The sequence below is a fragment of the Myotis davidii genome, unplaced genomic scaffold (genome assembly GCF_000327345.1).
Source record: "Myotis davidii unplaced genomic scaffold, ASM32734v1 scaffold1065, whole genome shotgun sequence".
Classification (NCBI taxonomy): domain Eukaryota; kingdom Metazoa; phylum Chordata; class Mammalia; order Chiroptera; family Vespertilionidae; genus Myotis; species Myotis davidii.
Window position 1 is genome coordinate 736149 of NW_006297281.1, and position 15829 is coordinate 751977.

Below are 15829 nucleotides of genomic sequence, written 5' to 3' on the forward strand. Positions count from 1 at the left end.
ATATTTTTTTAAAAAAAAATTATTGAGGAAGTTATTTTCATAAACAGGCAGAATTATATGAACTGTCTTCTATTGCTAGTAAATTTATAAGGATTCACAGCATTAAGACTTGCAAGTTAGCAAAAATTTTATTACTATAAAATTCTGGTTCTTTTATTACATTGTTTTCATTGTTCTGAAAGAATCCCATCAATGTATTTTTGGATTAAAAATAGTTTTGTTCTGCCTGACTGGTGTTGCTCAGTGGTTGAGTATCGACCTATGCACCAGGAAGGCAGCGGTTCAATTCCCAGTTAGGGCTCAATCCCCAGTAGGGGGCGTGCGGGAGACAGCCAATCAATGTTAATGTTTCTCTCAATGATGTTTCTATCTCTCCCTCTCTTTCTCTCTCTAAAAAAAACAAAACAATAAAAATATACTTTATAAAAAAATAGTATTGTTCTGAGTTCAACAAAGCATAAGTCTTTTAAATTTATTAAATCATTTTGATTTCAAAAACAGCCATTTGAATGTATTTATCTCCATGTTTACAATCCAGTGACCTATATGAATCATATGAATTTATGAGTATAAGAATGATGTGAAACATGGCTTCAATGAACCTCCAGAGACAGAGGCTGTCGCACACGTGTGTCACCTGGGCGGCTTCCCAGTAGAGAATCTGGCCGCGTGGCCCATATGCTAGAGCATTTCCAAGAAAGCTATGGTGTGGTAGACTTAAGCAGTTATTTCCTTCAATATATCTGTGACAGGAACAGGAACATTGGATAGGACACGATTAGGCAGCATCCCCAAAGATGTCATTTATTTAGCTAAAAGTATTTTATTTTTAAAAAGGAAAAACTCAGTGTATTAACCAATGTCATCCCAATAAATTCAATTAAAAAAGAAAAGAAAAACTGAGGTAGATGTCCCCCTTCCAGGTGCTTCTTGTCGGGGAGGTGCAGCCACTGTTCCACATGGGAAGTTGGCCTGCAGTCCAAATCCTCTCCAATCCAAGAGTCTATGAATGACTGACTGCGAAAGCCCTGAAATCGGGAGATTCTATAAAGCCAGCCACCTGCTGTTCTGATTCAGGGGTGAACTTATGGAGAGGTCAACTTGAATTGCGAGCTCAGTCTGAAAACCAGTGAAATTTGCGACGAGTGTAAATTCACTATCCAAGCTAAATTCTAAAATGAGTGAAGGGATTTTTACTCAATATCATTCATATGCTTATATTTTTTCATCTTTCCATGCATTGAAGAAAAGTGTGTTTCTAAATCTCTCTTAATTTGAAAACTAAAATACCAAGTGCAAAGCAGATAAAAAGTTTTCTGAGATATTCATTGTGGGTTTTCTGCTGGAAGTCTATATTCTAGGGAAATTACAAAATTACATCCTCTCCCCACTGCCCCCACAAAGAGCTAACTATGCTAGTTACGCTACTTAACTCCACATGAATGAAAACTGCCTATGAAGTTTCACAGAAGCACTCCGTGCCCATGAAACTCACCGTATGATGTTGAACTTGGCTATGAGAGCCACCTGCTCCTCGAGGACCATTGTTAGGGCGTCTTGGCACAGACTGAGCTCCTCCTTCCGCATGTCACCCAAATCCAGCACTATGGCGATGCACTGTTCCAAGATGACACCAAACACCTGCCGGCTCCTGCTGGTGAGCCAGTTTATCCGCTGCTCATAGCTCTCCACCGCTTGTTTTAAATGTTCCACAAATTGACAGATCAGTTCTGATTTAGCTGTCAGCTTAATGAAATTTAATTAATTAATTATTGAAATAAATAAATAACGAGGATACCAAAATAAGTCACCTGAACCACAGTGCAGCCAGGAACAACAGGGTCCACTGAGCCGAGACCCCTGCCATCAAGAACTGCATTAATAACAATTTTGTAGATGACCTCCAACCCCCACATAATCCAAAAGGAAGGGTTCTAGTCTTGCAGCTAAAAACCGGTGGCTTGCCAAAACCGGTTTGGCTCAGTGGATAGAGCGTCTGCCTGCGGACTGAAAGGTCCCAGGTTCGATTCCGGTCAAGGGCATGTACCTGGGTTGCGGGCACATCCCCAGTGGGAGATGTGCAGGAGGCAGCTGATCGATGTTTCTCTCTCATCGATGTTTCTAACTCTCTATCTCTCTCCCTTCCTCTCTGTAAAAAATCAATAAAATATATTTTAAAAAAAAAAAAACCTGTGGCTGATTCCCCACAGGAGAAAAGATGACCACGTGTTATTATTCTTTTAAAAGATCTATTTCTAGATTATGTTTTATCTTTACAGTTACAGAATAACCATTATCAGAAAATTTCCAGGGACACTTTTAAGACAGTAAGGAGGACTAAAAGGGAGAAGCTTATTTTTGTAAGCCTCGCTAAAAAGTTTTCCTAACTACAACATGCCAAAAATATTTCTGCAAATGCTTCTAACCACGCCAGCACACCTGCCAGCTTCCTCCAAGGGTGCTGCGCCGGCGACTACCCTCCTGCTCAGACCTCTGTCCTGTGTCCTCCGTCTCTCAGCCCAGGCTCCCCTGCATCTGGATCACTTGGTCACCTACAGCCGCCACCAACACCCGTTGGGGCCGTCACTGAAAGGTGACAGAGGCTTGCGGGCCATTTCTTGCACACACAAACCATCATCCACACAGACCAGGCACAGTCGCACAAGGCCTTTCGGGGTGTAAGGTGGTGGGAGACATGGGAAAGGAATCAGAAAAAAATTATACTTATTCTGTGAAGAATCAAAATTTTAAAGATCTGGTACCTTTGAAAAACTTCAACAACCCTCAGAACACTCCCAAGTACCAAAACTGTCTTTTGAACATACCACGTACCAGGTAATTCCACAGTTTCTTGCCTTGGCTCACACTGTCCCGTCTGTCTTAAACTCCTTTCCTTCCCCATCCCCTTGTCCCTCAAATTTATTCCTCAAGCTCCGGCATCACTGGACACAGTGAGCCTCTCTGCACGGGCCACTCCAGACTTCGGCAGTGATCACAGGGCCTGTCCCTAAGGGGATTCCCACTTACATTGTATGCTGTGCCGTCCTCCGCTCTGTAGACCCGTGGGAACAGTCCGTCGGCATACCGGGAAGCCACAAATCTCCCCAGAGAAGTCACATAAGCTGCATTTTCAAAAAAAACCCACAACCATCAAAATGGTGCATTATTAACACTTATTCTTATTTCAAAATGCTTTTCTCTAACACCATTCAGATCCCCAGGGATAGCTACACGCTGTGATGCTCTGCATTCTGAAGTATTTCTGGGTGCTAACATGTAATTGCTTATGACCCGGTGATCCTTTAATACATGAATGAAGGAGGAGGAAACGGGATTTGCTTTTTGGTTTCCTGATTCGTTCGTCCAGGATGATTAAGTCAGAGGTCAACAAGAAAACATAGGAATTGTGTTTAATTTTTCAAAACTTTTATGCAGGACTTGGACTTGTTTTCAGAGTTTTAAAAGTTAAACTCAGATATTGTCCATTGTTCTCTCCAGGGGGGTTCATGAACAGATGAGCGAATGAAGCCAGCGGGTAATGGATTCAGAATACTCACACAGAGTTCAAAACCACAAGATTTATCAGATTATGTGCTCCACCGTTCAGTATCCGTTGCACAAACACACATTGAGCACCCACCACGTGATACACACAGTGCTCACAGAATGGGAATACAATGCTGCCTAAAACATTTTATCCTTCATGGGACAGGAGGCTACAGAAAGGATTCAAGGACTAACTCTGAGCTGCAGGACAGAAGGTGAGGCAAGGCTTCCCAGAGATGTTCTTATTGTGATGATTGCTTTGTTGCTGCTGTTGTGAAGTTCCCACAATAGACGAGAATGGCGGTACTCTCAGACCTCGCATGTCCTACTCCCTGCCTCTCTTGGAAAGGCAGAAAGGGGCAGGCTGGATTTTACAGCTTCCCTGGCCAGGCTTGGTCCCAAATCAGGGGTGAGAAAATTTACAAGACTTGCAGCTCAATGTTCATAATAGTAAAGAGTAAAGAATGAGCTATTGAATTCCATCAGCAATAACTTCAATCATGTGGACAAAAAAGGGGCCACATACCGAACCTGACAAGCTCAGGGAAGGCCTGCATAACTGGCCTACAAACTCAGAGACCGAAAGTAACTGCACAGGATGCTCTGAAACTAACACTTCCTAACTGAAAGCGAGTTGTGGTGAGTAGTCATGTCCTAGGTCAGTGTTTTCCTTGACAAAGGTCAATCTTTACCTTAACGGAGACTGTCCACTGTCTTTTTACATCTATTATAGCATACCTTTAGAATGTCAGAGTGGTCCCCTTTTTTCCAGACCCCTCAGGGTACAATCTCCAACTAGAGAAGGGACCGCGGAATTTCTCATTGTTACCTTGCTGCCTAAATACCATCTCCATGCGCTACTAATGTTAACTATCCTAGACCCACCAGGCAAAAAAGTATGCCTCTCCATTTTACTTTTTATCTGGCCCAGACATTTCCCACATTGCTTCCTGCTGCCTCCTCAATGTTCCAACAACGGATTTCATGTAACACCCGTACATCTCCTTCTTTGATTGTAATATATAAAATAAGCTGTAGCTCTAGCCGGTTTGGCTCAGTGGATAGAGCATCAGCCTGTGGACCGAAGGGTCCCAGGTTCGATTCTGGTCAAGGGCATGTACCTCAGTTGCAGGCTCCTCTCGGGCCTGGGCCCTGGTTGGAGCGCATGCAGGAGGCAACCAATCAATGTGTTTCTGTAACATCGATGTTTCTCTCTGTCTTCCCTCTCTCTTCCACTCTGTCTAAAGATCTATGGGACAATACCTTTGGGTATTTTAAAAAAGAAAAAGAGAGAGAGAGAGAGAGAGAGAGAGAGAGAGAGAGAGAGGGTTAAAGGAATTTATTAAAAAAAAAATAATAAATAAATAAAATATGCTGTAAAGTGGCTATCCTCTGTAGCATTTTCTCAATCCGTTGAGATTTTGCTTCCAAGAAAGTGTCATCAATTTGGCTAATAAACTCATAAATATTCTCTACAGGTTTGGACATTTCTTACATTGTCAACACTCAAACCTCTCAAACTCTAAAATCTCTGTTTCCAAGAATTCAATTTCTTAACTGACACAGATAGAGCAACTTCAAATCACCGACAATACTCTCGCTTTACTTAAGACATTTACCTGGGATGAGGAAAGAGTACTGTTTTGGGGGGACTGAAGGAGATGAGCCTATAGGAGACTGTATAAACTGCAATTGCTAATTAAAATGTGAGGCATTGTGAATTGTGCATCTAGCAATGGTGAATTTTATAGGCAAATCCTCACAGAGAAAAAAGTATTCACTCAGAAAAAAATGTAAAAATAGCTACTTGAAGGTACTAGAGAGCAATTAAGAACAGGCAGAAACTAGATTGGCATTAATCCTTGAAAGAAGGCAATCGGTGAGCTTGTCACAGGGAGGACAGAGTTTGCAGTTTGAGTCCAACCAAGTTAACTACCTGCTAAAATAAGAATCAGCTCTCCACACATCAACTGATGAATGGATCGACTGTGATATATCCATACCATTCGTGTCCTTATACTATTTGGCCATAAAAAGGAATAAAGTACTGATTCATGCTACAACATTGATAAGTCTTAAAAACATTATGTTAAGTGAAAGAAGCCAATCACAAAAAAACCACATTATATGATTCCATGTATATGAACTATCCAGAACAAGCAAATCTATAGACATAAAATAGATTGCTTTGGGTTGGCAGTTGAGGGATAGGTTGGGTAGATAAGGAGTACCAGGTTTCTTTCTAAGATGATGAAAATGTCCTAAAGTTGACTGTTGTTATAGTGGCCCATACCTATGAATATATTAAAAAGGCTGAATATGATGAAGCAATATCTTCACCGATACAGCTCCTAGGGCAATGGAAACTAAAGAGAAAATAAACAAATGGGACTACATCAAAATAAAAATCTTCTGCACAGCAAAAGAAACCATCAACAATAACAAGAAAGCCCACTGCAGGGGAAAACATATTTGCCAATCTTATCACTGATAAGGGTTTAATCTCCAACATTTACAGGGAACTCATACAACTTAACAAAAGGAAGAGAAACAACCCAATCAAAAAATGGGCAACGGACCTAAATAGATACTTTTCAAAAGAGGACATACAGAAGACCAAGAAACATATGAAAATATGCTCAAAGTCACTAATCATCTGAGAGATGCAAATCAAAACAACGAGTGTTTGCCCCCTGGTGGTCAGTGCGCATCATAGCAACCGGTAGTTCAGTTGATTTGCATATTAGGCTTTTATTATATAGGAGGATTATAAAACATGACCAAGTGCTGTTTATTCTAAGATACAAGCCTGATTCAATATTCAAAAACCAGTCAGTATAACCAACCATATTAACATCCTAGGGGAGAAAAATCGAAAGTTCCTTTCAATTGACAAATTTCAACAAGCATTCATGATAAAAACTCTCAGAAAACTAGGAATATAGGGGACCTTCCTCAACTTTATTTTTTTTAAAACCTACTGCTAACAAATAGCTGATGGTGAAAAACTAAAAGCTTTCCTCTAAGATCTGAAGTGAGGTAAGGATGTCCACCTTCACTACTGTTGTTCAACACAGTTCTAGAAGCTCTAACCATCACGAGGCAAGAGAAGGAAATGCAAGACACAGAGATCGGAAATGAAGAATGAAAACTTTCCCTATTTGGAGATGACATCATGGTCTACCTAGAAATATGAAGGAGTTAACAACAGTAGGAAAAAACAAACAAACAAAAAAAAAAACCCTCTTAAAATTAATAAGTTAGGTAAACTCACAGGATAGAAGAGCAACATACAAAAATATCAAGCATATTTCTGTACATACTAGCAATGAACATATGGAAATAAAAATTTTAAATACAGTATCACACTTACAATTGCTCAGAAAATGAAATATTTAGTACAAATCTAATAAAACATGTGTAGGACATATACCAAAAATACCAAACACCTGAATGAAGGAAATCAAAAGGCATACATAAATGGAAAGATATTCCAGGTCTAAGATGTCAATTCTCCTTAAATTAAAATAAAGCTTTAATCCAATTCCTATAAAAATCCCAGCAATATTTTTGTAGACATAGACATGGTTATCTAAAAGAAAAGATAACAGAACTAGAGTAGCTAAAACAATTTTGAAAAAGAATAAAGTAGAAGGAATCAGTCTATCCAATTTCAAGACATTCTATATAGTAATAATGTAGTTATAGTAATTAAGACTATGGTAATAGTGGAGAGATAGACACACAGAACATAGAACAAAACAGAAAACCCAGAAATAGCACCATACAAGTACAACCAACAAATTGTTAACAAAAATGCAAAAGCAATTCAAAAGAGGAAGAATAGTCTTTTTAAAAAATGATCCTGGAGCAACTGGATATCCATGGTCAAAATAATGAATCTTAAACAGAAATGAACTCAGATTGGCCATGAGCTAAAAGTAAGATGTGAACTAAAAAACTTACGGGAAAGTAGGAGAAATTCTTTGACACTCAACAAGATCCATACAAGAAAACAGTCAACAAATGGGACTTCATCAAAATAAAAACTTTTACTCTGAGAAACAGAAGTTCTGGATAAAGACAAAGCTAAACACTAAGAGAATATATCTACAGACCACATATGTGACAAAGGATTCATTTCTAGAATATATTATAATATATAATAGACTCTCAAAACTCAACATTTAAAAAAATCTAGTTAGAAAATGATGAAAAGACATAAACGTTTATTTTACCAAAGATGATAAAGAGCAAATCAGCACATGAAAAGATGTTCAACTAAACTAGGCATTGGGGCATTACAGATTAAAGCCACAATGAAATATTACTACACAACTACTGGAATAGCTAACATTTTTAGATGCTGACACACTAAATGCTGTTATAAAGAGGAAAAGCTATCTTTCATAATTACTAATGTGAGTAGTATAGCCATTTTGAAAAATAGTTTGGCAGTTTCTTAACAAAACATTAAAACATATACTTAATGTACCCCCTCGCAATTGCATTCCAGAGAAATGAAAGCTTATGTTCTATACAAAACCTGTAAACAATTGTTCATAGCTTTATTTGTAATAGCCGCAAACTGGAAACTACTCAAATGTCTTTTAATGGGTGAGTGGTGAACTGATGGTACATCCATACCACGGAACACTACTCTGCAATAAAAAGAAACAAACTATCACCCTGGCCAGTGTGGCTCACGTGGCTAAACGTCAAAAGGTCACTGGTTCGATTCAAGGTCAGGGCACATTCCCCAACTGCAGGTTCAGCCCCTGGTAGGGATGCCTGGTGAGGCAGCCAATCAGTGTTTCTCTCTCACACCTATGTTTCTCTCTCCCTCTCCTTCTTCCTGGCGGCCACCAGGAGTTAAGGATGCTGGGAGACGGAGGTCTGTATGATGATCAAGGGGTAGCACTGGAAGAGCTTCAGTCAGTCACCCACACCACTGACAGTACAGACATAACCACTGAACGCACAGGGCAGAAAGGTATACCTAAGCCCATTGAAATTTTAATGGAATTAAATGAAATACTAAAAAATATTCAGTTTGCCCAAAAGAAGGCAGGAAAGGAGAAACAAAGGTAAAAAGGATGGGACAAATAGAAAACAAAAAGTAAAATGGGAAACCTGAATTTAACTATGTCAATTATTACATTAAAGTAAACAAAACAATACAGACACTATAATTATAAGATAGAGATCATGAGACTGGGTTAAGGAGGCACAGAGAGAGATTACAGGTAGTTTGAGAATAAAAGACTATAAAGATGCATGCCATGTGAAAACTAAGCATGACAAAGCTGTGGTAATTATATTAACATCAAACAAAGTAAATGTCATCACAAAGATACGACAATCCCAACGTATATGCATTTAGAGCTTCAAACTAAACTGACACAACTAAAAGGAGAAATGGACACATATACTAGACACAAAAAAATCGCTAAAGATACAGAATACTTCTCTCATACTATCAACAATCTTGGCTCAATTAACATTTACAAATATTATGTAGAAACTGCAGAATACACATTCTTTCCAAGTGTGTATGAAATATTCATCAAGACATATGAGGGGCCATAAAACAAATCTCAGTAAATTTCCAAAGACTAAAATCTTATGTTCTCTAACTCAATAGAATTAAAATTAGAAATCCAACAAAAATAAGGTATCTTTCAAAGTCCTAAACCATTTGGCAATCAAACAATACATTTCTTTTTTAAAAATGAATCCAAAAAAAAGTCACGAGAAAAAAAAGAAAATATTTTTAACTCACGCATAATAAAAGCACTACCCATCAAGATCTGTGGGATTCAACTAACACAGCGCTTGAGGAAATACTTATAGCTCTCAATGACTACATCAGAAGAGGGAAAAGGCTTACAGTTAATTATCTAAGTTTCTACCTTAAGTTAAACTCAAAGTAAGTAGAAGAAAATCAATAACAAAGATCAAAGCCAATATAAATGAAACAGAAAACAAAAAGTAGAAAAAAAAATCAACAAAGCCCATATTTGGTCCTTTGAAAAGAGTTGTGATATACCAATAACAAAACCTGTCCTGAAAAAGTGAGAGAAACACAAATTATCAATATCAATGGTGAAAGAGGTGATATCTCTACAGACGCCACAGGCATTAAAAAAATGTTAAGGGAATATTATGAACAGTGTTTTGCCAATATATTTTTTTAAAACACACTGATAAAATGAAAAACTCCTTGAAAAACACACCTTCCCAAATTACCATGATGAAACAGAAAAATATGAATAGCTCTATGTCTACTACAGAAATTGAATTTCTTATCAAACTTTTCCTACAAACAAAACTCTAGGCTCAGATAAGTTTCACTGCTGAGTTCTATCAAACAGTTAAAGAAGAAATAATGCCAATCATATATATATATACAAACAACATCAGAACATAGAGGAGTAAATATTTCCAAATAATTTTATAAGGCCAGTATAATCCACTACCCTCACACATTGCCATACTCACTGCTGGAGGGCAGTACTCGTAGGAGTTAATAACCAACATTCAAGGCAATGCATTTAGAAAAAAAATTAGACTACAATGCAAGGAAGGCCACCACAGGAAAACAGCACCCTCCCCCTGAAACTACACATCACTACTGACCTCCCTCCGAAAGGGGTTTGCACATCCCAGGGGATAAATACAAAAAATTTATATTTCACCTTTCAAAGAAGAAAGAAGGAAATTAAGCATTACCAATATTTGTATGCAGATTAACAAATGTACATCTACATAATACTCATATATTGGGGTGCCAGCGGTTTTTACCCGCAAGGAAGTGAGATCAAAACAAGCTCAGAGACCCGTGGTTCTTCAGGCAGCGTGCTAAATTGGGTTTTCCAGCCAGCACCGCTCTGTGAGTACTCTACCTTCACAGTGTGGAAATCCGATTTGTGACAAAATCTGTTTCAAGGTCAATTTGTTGCTCTTTAGCCCATGCAGTTGGAGCCATTCCTCGGATGAGATGAGACTCTGCTTGGCCACGTCTGTGTTGGTGTTGCTCTGGCCCTCTTGCCTCCGAAGCTGCTGTTCAGCGATGGTAGAAGAGGAGCTTGATATCTCCATCTCTGTGTTAGGATCTAAGGCACAGGGGCCTCCTGTAAAGGCAATTGTCAAACTCGGACTTCCTGAAAACTTGGAAACAATATAATATCAACAGAGGATTGGTTTGAAATAAATTACAGTACATCCATGAAGTGGAATTCTATCTACCAGTTAAAAATTACAATACAGCCCTGGCCGGTGTGGCTCAGTTGATGGGGCATTGATTCCTCATTAGGGCACATGCCCAGGTTTCAGGCTCGATCCCCAGAGGGGGGCATGCAGGAAGCAGCCGATTGGTGTTATGCTCTCACGTGGATGCTTCTCTCTTCTCCCTTCCCCTCGCTCTAAAAATCAATAAACTATTCTTAGAAAAAACAAACACAGAAAACGCTGTTAGTGCTTCTCCAACCTTTAAACCAATTATCATACAGATGTATATTTGTTGGCAAAGAAGATATCTACATATATTGCTAAAAGATATCCATAAAATTCAACATCCATAGGTAGGTACTCATACACACACAGAAAAACATTTAGAAAGATATATGCTAAGAGGCTTATAGTAGTTTTCTGTGTGGTGAGAGTATATGGGACTTTTGCCTTTTCTACGTTGCTTGAATTTTTGCATTATTTAAAGGTTTCTAAAACAACATTTCTTTTTACAATCAGAAAAATACAAAGGTCTTCCATTTTGGAAAATAAATAATAATCACTCCTGAACCTTCATTACACATCAGTATTCCAACTATAATCATATGCATCCGAAGAAGGTAAAGAGGATGAAGCCGAGAGGAAACACAGTTGTGCCTGTGGAGTGGCCACCTGCGAGCCAGTGAGAGCGTGGGAACCAGACAGAGGCTCAGCGCAGCCAGAACACACGGCCTCACCTTCCGAATGTTCTCTTCTCTAAAACTGTGAAGTTGGATTGACACATTCTGGCTCACATGGCCAGCTGTTCTGGGATCAACTGGACTCAAGGCAATATTCAACATATTAACCTTATCTAGACCTGCCTAAATATAGCCAATGTGCACAGGAGGAAAGGAGTTTCCAAACCGTAATGCAATCTTAACCCACTCACCACAACTCCAGGAAGGGCCTGACAACTGGGGGAAAGACTCGAAAGCTCTGCTTACTTCTGCAGTCGGAGTGTGCAATAAAAATGCATATAAATGAGTCCCCTGGACTATAATACTTTTTAACATGGAAATAGTCCTTTATCCCATCTTTAAAACTGTATTTCCTAAAAGTCTCCCATGAATTTCAAACACAGAAATCAGTTGGACCCAAGCTAGGGAGATTTTTTTGAAAAGAAGTTAGAAATGTCATTATTAGCAAATAATTTTATGTGTATTCTGGGTAGTATATATTTAATCTTTGTAATAATCTTATCAGGTAGGTAGGCCTATTATTCCCATTTTACAGATGAGGAAACCAAGACTGAAAGAGCTTAACTAAGGTCTTCATCATCTCACAGCAGGTGATTCCAAACACATCAGTTGCCTATAGGGTCTAGAACACAAAATGTTCTGTGCCTTTATTATAATAATAATAAAAAACAACTGCAGCAACTCCCATTTGCTGGCCAGGCCCTGAGATGAGCTTTTTATATGTGCTGTATCATAAATTCCTCACAACCATATTTGTCCGATACTGTTAACACCCCGTTTACATTTGAGGAATCAGAAGCTTCGAGAATTTAAAGAAGTTGTTCTGGACCCACAGCCAGTAAGTGGCAGGGGCAGGAGTCAAAGCCATTTCTTAACCATCTGCTATGGTACAAGCCTACCAACACAGCGATTCCAGGAGGACTGCTTTCTCCTAGGGCTTCGGGGTCCTCACTGAAGAGAGAGCAATACACTTTACTTTCAGAGCTCAGGATCAACAGGCTTCCTGATTTGTAATTTTCAAGTTGTTAAAGATAATGATTTCTATTTTAAGGTTTATGCAAATGTGTACTGTCCAGATATGTTGAATTCCAAAGGTACACAAACTCATATTATTGGTGAAGATATTGCCTTCTTCCTAAGGGGGCTCAATTTGATGAGAATATCACAAAAGTATTTGGACAGCATCACAGAGGAGTGGGAAAACTGAAAATGAAAATGCTGTGTAGGTCCATGCCATCACATTCAGTGACTTCCCTTCTCCACCGTGGTGGCACCACCCATGGTCCCTAACTCCCTGGCTACTGCAAGGGGCAAATGTAGCCATACAGGACTTCTGCGTGGATAAGCACTTGACATATTGGAAAGAGCTATGTACAAATAAGTTACTTAAAATCATGGCCCCTTGGTAACTGTGCTTTGTTTCGTATACCCACTTTTACTGCAAGCATCTTTTTACCCTCACACCCCAGTCCTATTGAGCTATGACGTTTTGTTTCCTCCTCCTTCCACTCTAGAACCACAGAACATGAAAACAACAAAAGCACAGACTTTATGCTTCAACTTTCTTTTGGGGATCTGTCCAACAAAGACTGATATTTACATTTCGCCAACGGTTCTTACAGAACAAAAGGAAGCCGGAATAAAGATTTTTTATTATTTATTTCATCATTTCCAATTCACCTTTCTCTTCCCTGAAACATTCTCACCCACCTCCTTCCTATATTCTTACTAGAGGGACCTACACGCCCTAGAGCAACGGTTCTCAACCTGTGGGTCGTGACCCCTTGGGCGGTCGAAAGACCCTTTCACAGGGGTCGCCTAAGACCATCCTGCATATCAGATATTTACATTACGATTCATAACAGTAGCAACATTACAGTTATGAAGCAGCAACGAAAATAATTTTATGGTTGGGTCACAACATGAGGAACTGTATTTAAAGGGCCAGAAAGTTGAGAACCACTGCCCTAGAGTAAAAAGGGAACACAGCTACATAAACTAGCCTAAGACTCCTAAACTGAATTTTGGAAATTTAAAAGAGGCTTCTGAGCCTCTTGATTCCAAACAAAAGGCAACTGAACCCTTTAAGGTATGTGCCCCAGCCCCTTTTGCACTCACATGACTTAAGAAATCTAAAATTAAAAAAAAAAAAATCTGGTGAGTACTATTGGATCAGAGAACCTGTAGGAATCATTGACTCGGATCTTGCCTCGGGGTTTTTTAGCCTGAGAATGCCCACATTGTGGGAAGTGAAAACAACTGGAAAATGGAACTTATCCAGAGAAAACAGAAAGGAGAGAAAGGGCCTTTCCAACAGAAGGGATCCTTCCACTCAGATGGGATGAGGGCTGCTGTGTCAGGGCAAGGACTCCGAAGACCTGCAAGCAGCCCTCCTGCACACGCCCACCTGCTTCCCCACCTCCCGGGCGGGACCCTGTGGTTCTCCCCAGGAGAGCCCCGGCCTTTGCTTGCACACTTCACCAAGGAGGCCCTGAACAACTGAGATTTGTCCTCTCTAGACTGCAAGAAGGTTCCATGACTACAGGGACAACTATCTGAATGTTCTCAGCACAGCACCTCATACACAGCAGGCACTCTGCATGGGTGTTAAAAGTTTAATTAACTTGATCACTCAGAATTGCTGAGAATCCTGATTTCTTTTCCAAACAAGGCAAAGATTTGCATTTCTAACAAGGGTAAGATCAGGAAATTGATATCTGTTTAAACAGACACATTATTTTCTGGATATTACTGTGTTGTTGTTGTTGTTGTTACTAGTATTATTCAGGATTTCTGCATCTGAGGTTATTACAAATTGGGGAAAGAGGAACCCAGGAGTAAGAAATAACACATTCCAGGGGGAGGAGGGGAGGAGGAGGGGGAGGGGGAGGAGGAGGAGGAGGTCATCAAAGTCTGATGAAAGCAGGGAGGGAAGACTGAATTGGGGGGGAAATAGAAAGATTAATCTGGCACAAGTCCAAAGGCTCCAACCAAAGGAACTAGGTCTGGGCCTCATGTACGCCGGTGCTGCCGGGGTCTGCCATGCCGGGCAGCGGAGAGGTGGCCACGGCTGCTGAGGGGAGCACCTGCGGACGTCCTCACGGCTTCTGACAGTAGGCCCTGATGGTAAGAGGCTGAGGCCCAACGCACAACTTCGAGTCTGTTAATTCTATTAACATGTCCTATACTTCTGCTTTATTATCAACACCCAAAACTTCCTATATCCTTGTTAGCTTCTGAAAAAGAAGTCTGGGCTAAGTGGATATATCTTGTGATTGATGTGAGTTTTGAATTTTGATTGTTCCAAAAATAAAGCAAGCTGGGACGAGGCCTCGTGGGTGCCCTGCTGTAACACCCTAGCCCACCCCCACCCCCATCTCCACCCCATTCTCTGCCCTTGAGGGGCAGGGCTAGGCGGAGGCAGGGAGACTGACATGGGCTGTCCCGCGGATGAGAAAATAGGGCCAAGAAAAGGAAATCTGAGGATGATTGGGGTGCTTTAGGAGGAAGGTCATTGCTGGGGAAAAACAAAACAAAAACAAGATTAAAGGAAAACTACCAAGTGAAAACTAAATATCCGCTTTATGCCCATATAACAAGAGCCAAAGAATGGGGCTCGTCTTGGCGGTGTGATTGTGGAACCGTGCGGGTGCGGAGGCGCGGAGGGAGCTGGCCGTTCCAGGACAGAGAGCGGGAGAAAGTCAATGCAAACACATGGCCCGGGTTTAGGCTACTCCTGTTCTGATAAATAAGTTCCGGATCTCGCATTACCTCCAAAGCCCAGAATGCCTTCGCCTTCCTACTTGGCCCCGAAATAGAGAGGAGCTCAGGGCTGGCGGCCCCTGCGGCTGCGGCCCAGGCGGAGGGAAGGGCTGTGGGGTGGCCGGGCGCGACCAGCTTTCCCGCCCGGGCCCAGGTACCAAACCGGTAAGTGAGGAGGCGAGTCGCCGAGCCTCTCCGGGCCGGTTTCGGCATCGGTAAGTAGGAACAGTCTAGCTCGGAAACTGAATTCCCGAGGCTTCCCGGAGCCCCGCGGAGCGTCTGACGTGGAGGGACCGCATCCCACACTTACTAGGCTTCGGTCAGGTGACTGGCAGGCGGTTCCGGTTCGGCAGCCGCCCTCCCATCCTCCCGCGGGCCTCAGACCCGAGAGGGCGGGAGAGGGACGCCTCCTTCTAGGTGACAAGCTGCGCCTCCCGCGCGCGAAGCGTCCATGCTCCTCGCCCAGGACCCCAGTTGTTCGATGTCCCTTGTGACCGAGTAGCCCCGTGGCCAGAGGATGACCACGGCGTGGCGGTTGCTAGGACAGCGCC

The 15829-nt window shown here is 41.0% G+C and overlaps 1 protein-coding gene across 1 annotated transcript in view; it reads right to left on the reverse strand.

Annotated features, from left to right (window-relative positions):
* VWA3B (von Willebrand factor A domain containing 3B) overlaps positions 1–15823 on the reverse strand; it is a 127820-nt gene extending 111997 nt beyond the window's left edge. The window contains 4 exon segments of the mRNA XM_015570022.1: positions 1496–1746; positions 3028–3122; positions 10452–10679; positions 15589–15823. Coding sequence (XP_015425508.1) covers positions 1496–1746; positions 3028–3122; positions 10452–10647 — 542 coding nt within the window. The 5' untranslated portion in view covers positions 10648–10679; positions 15589–15823.
* Positions 15824–15829: the final 6 nt, after the last annotated feature.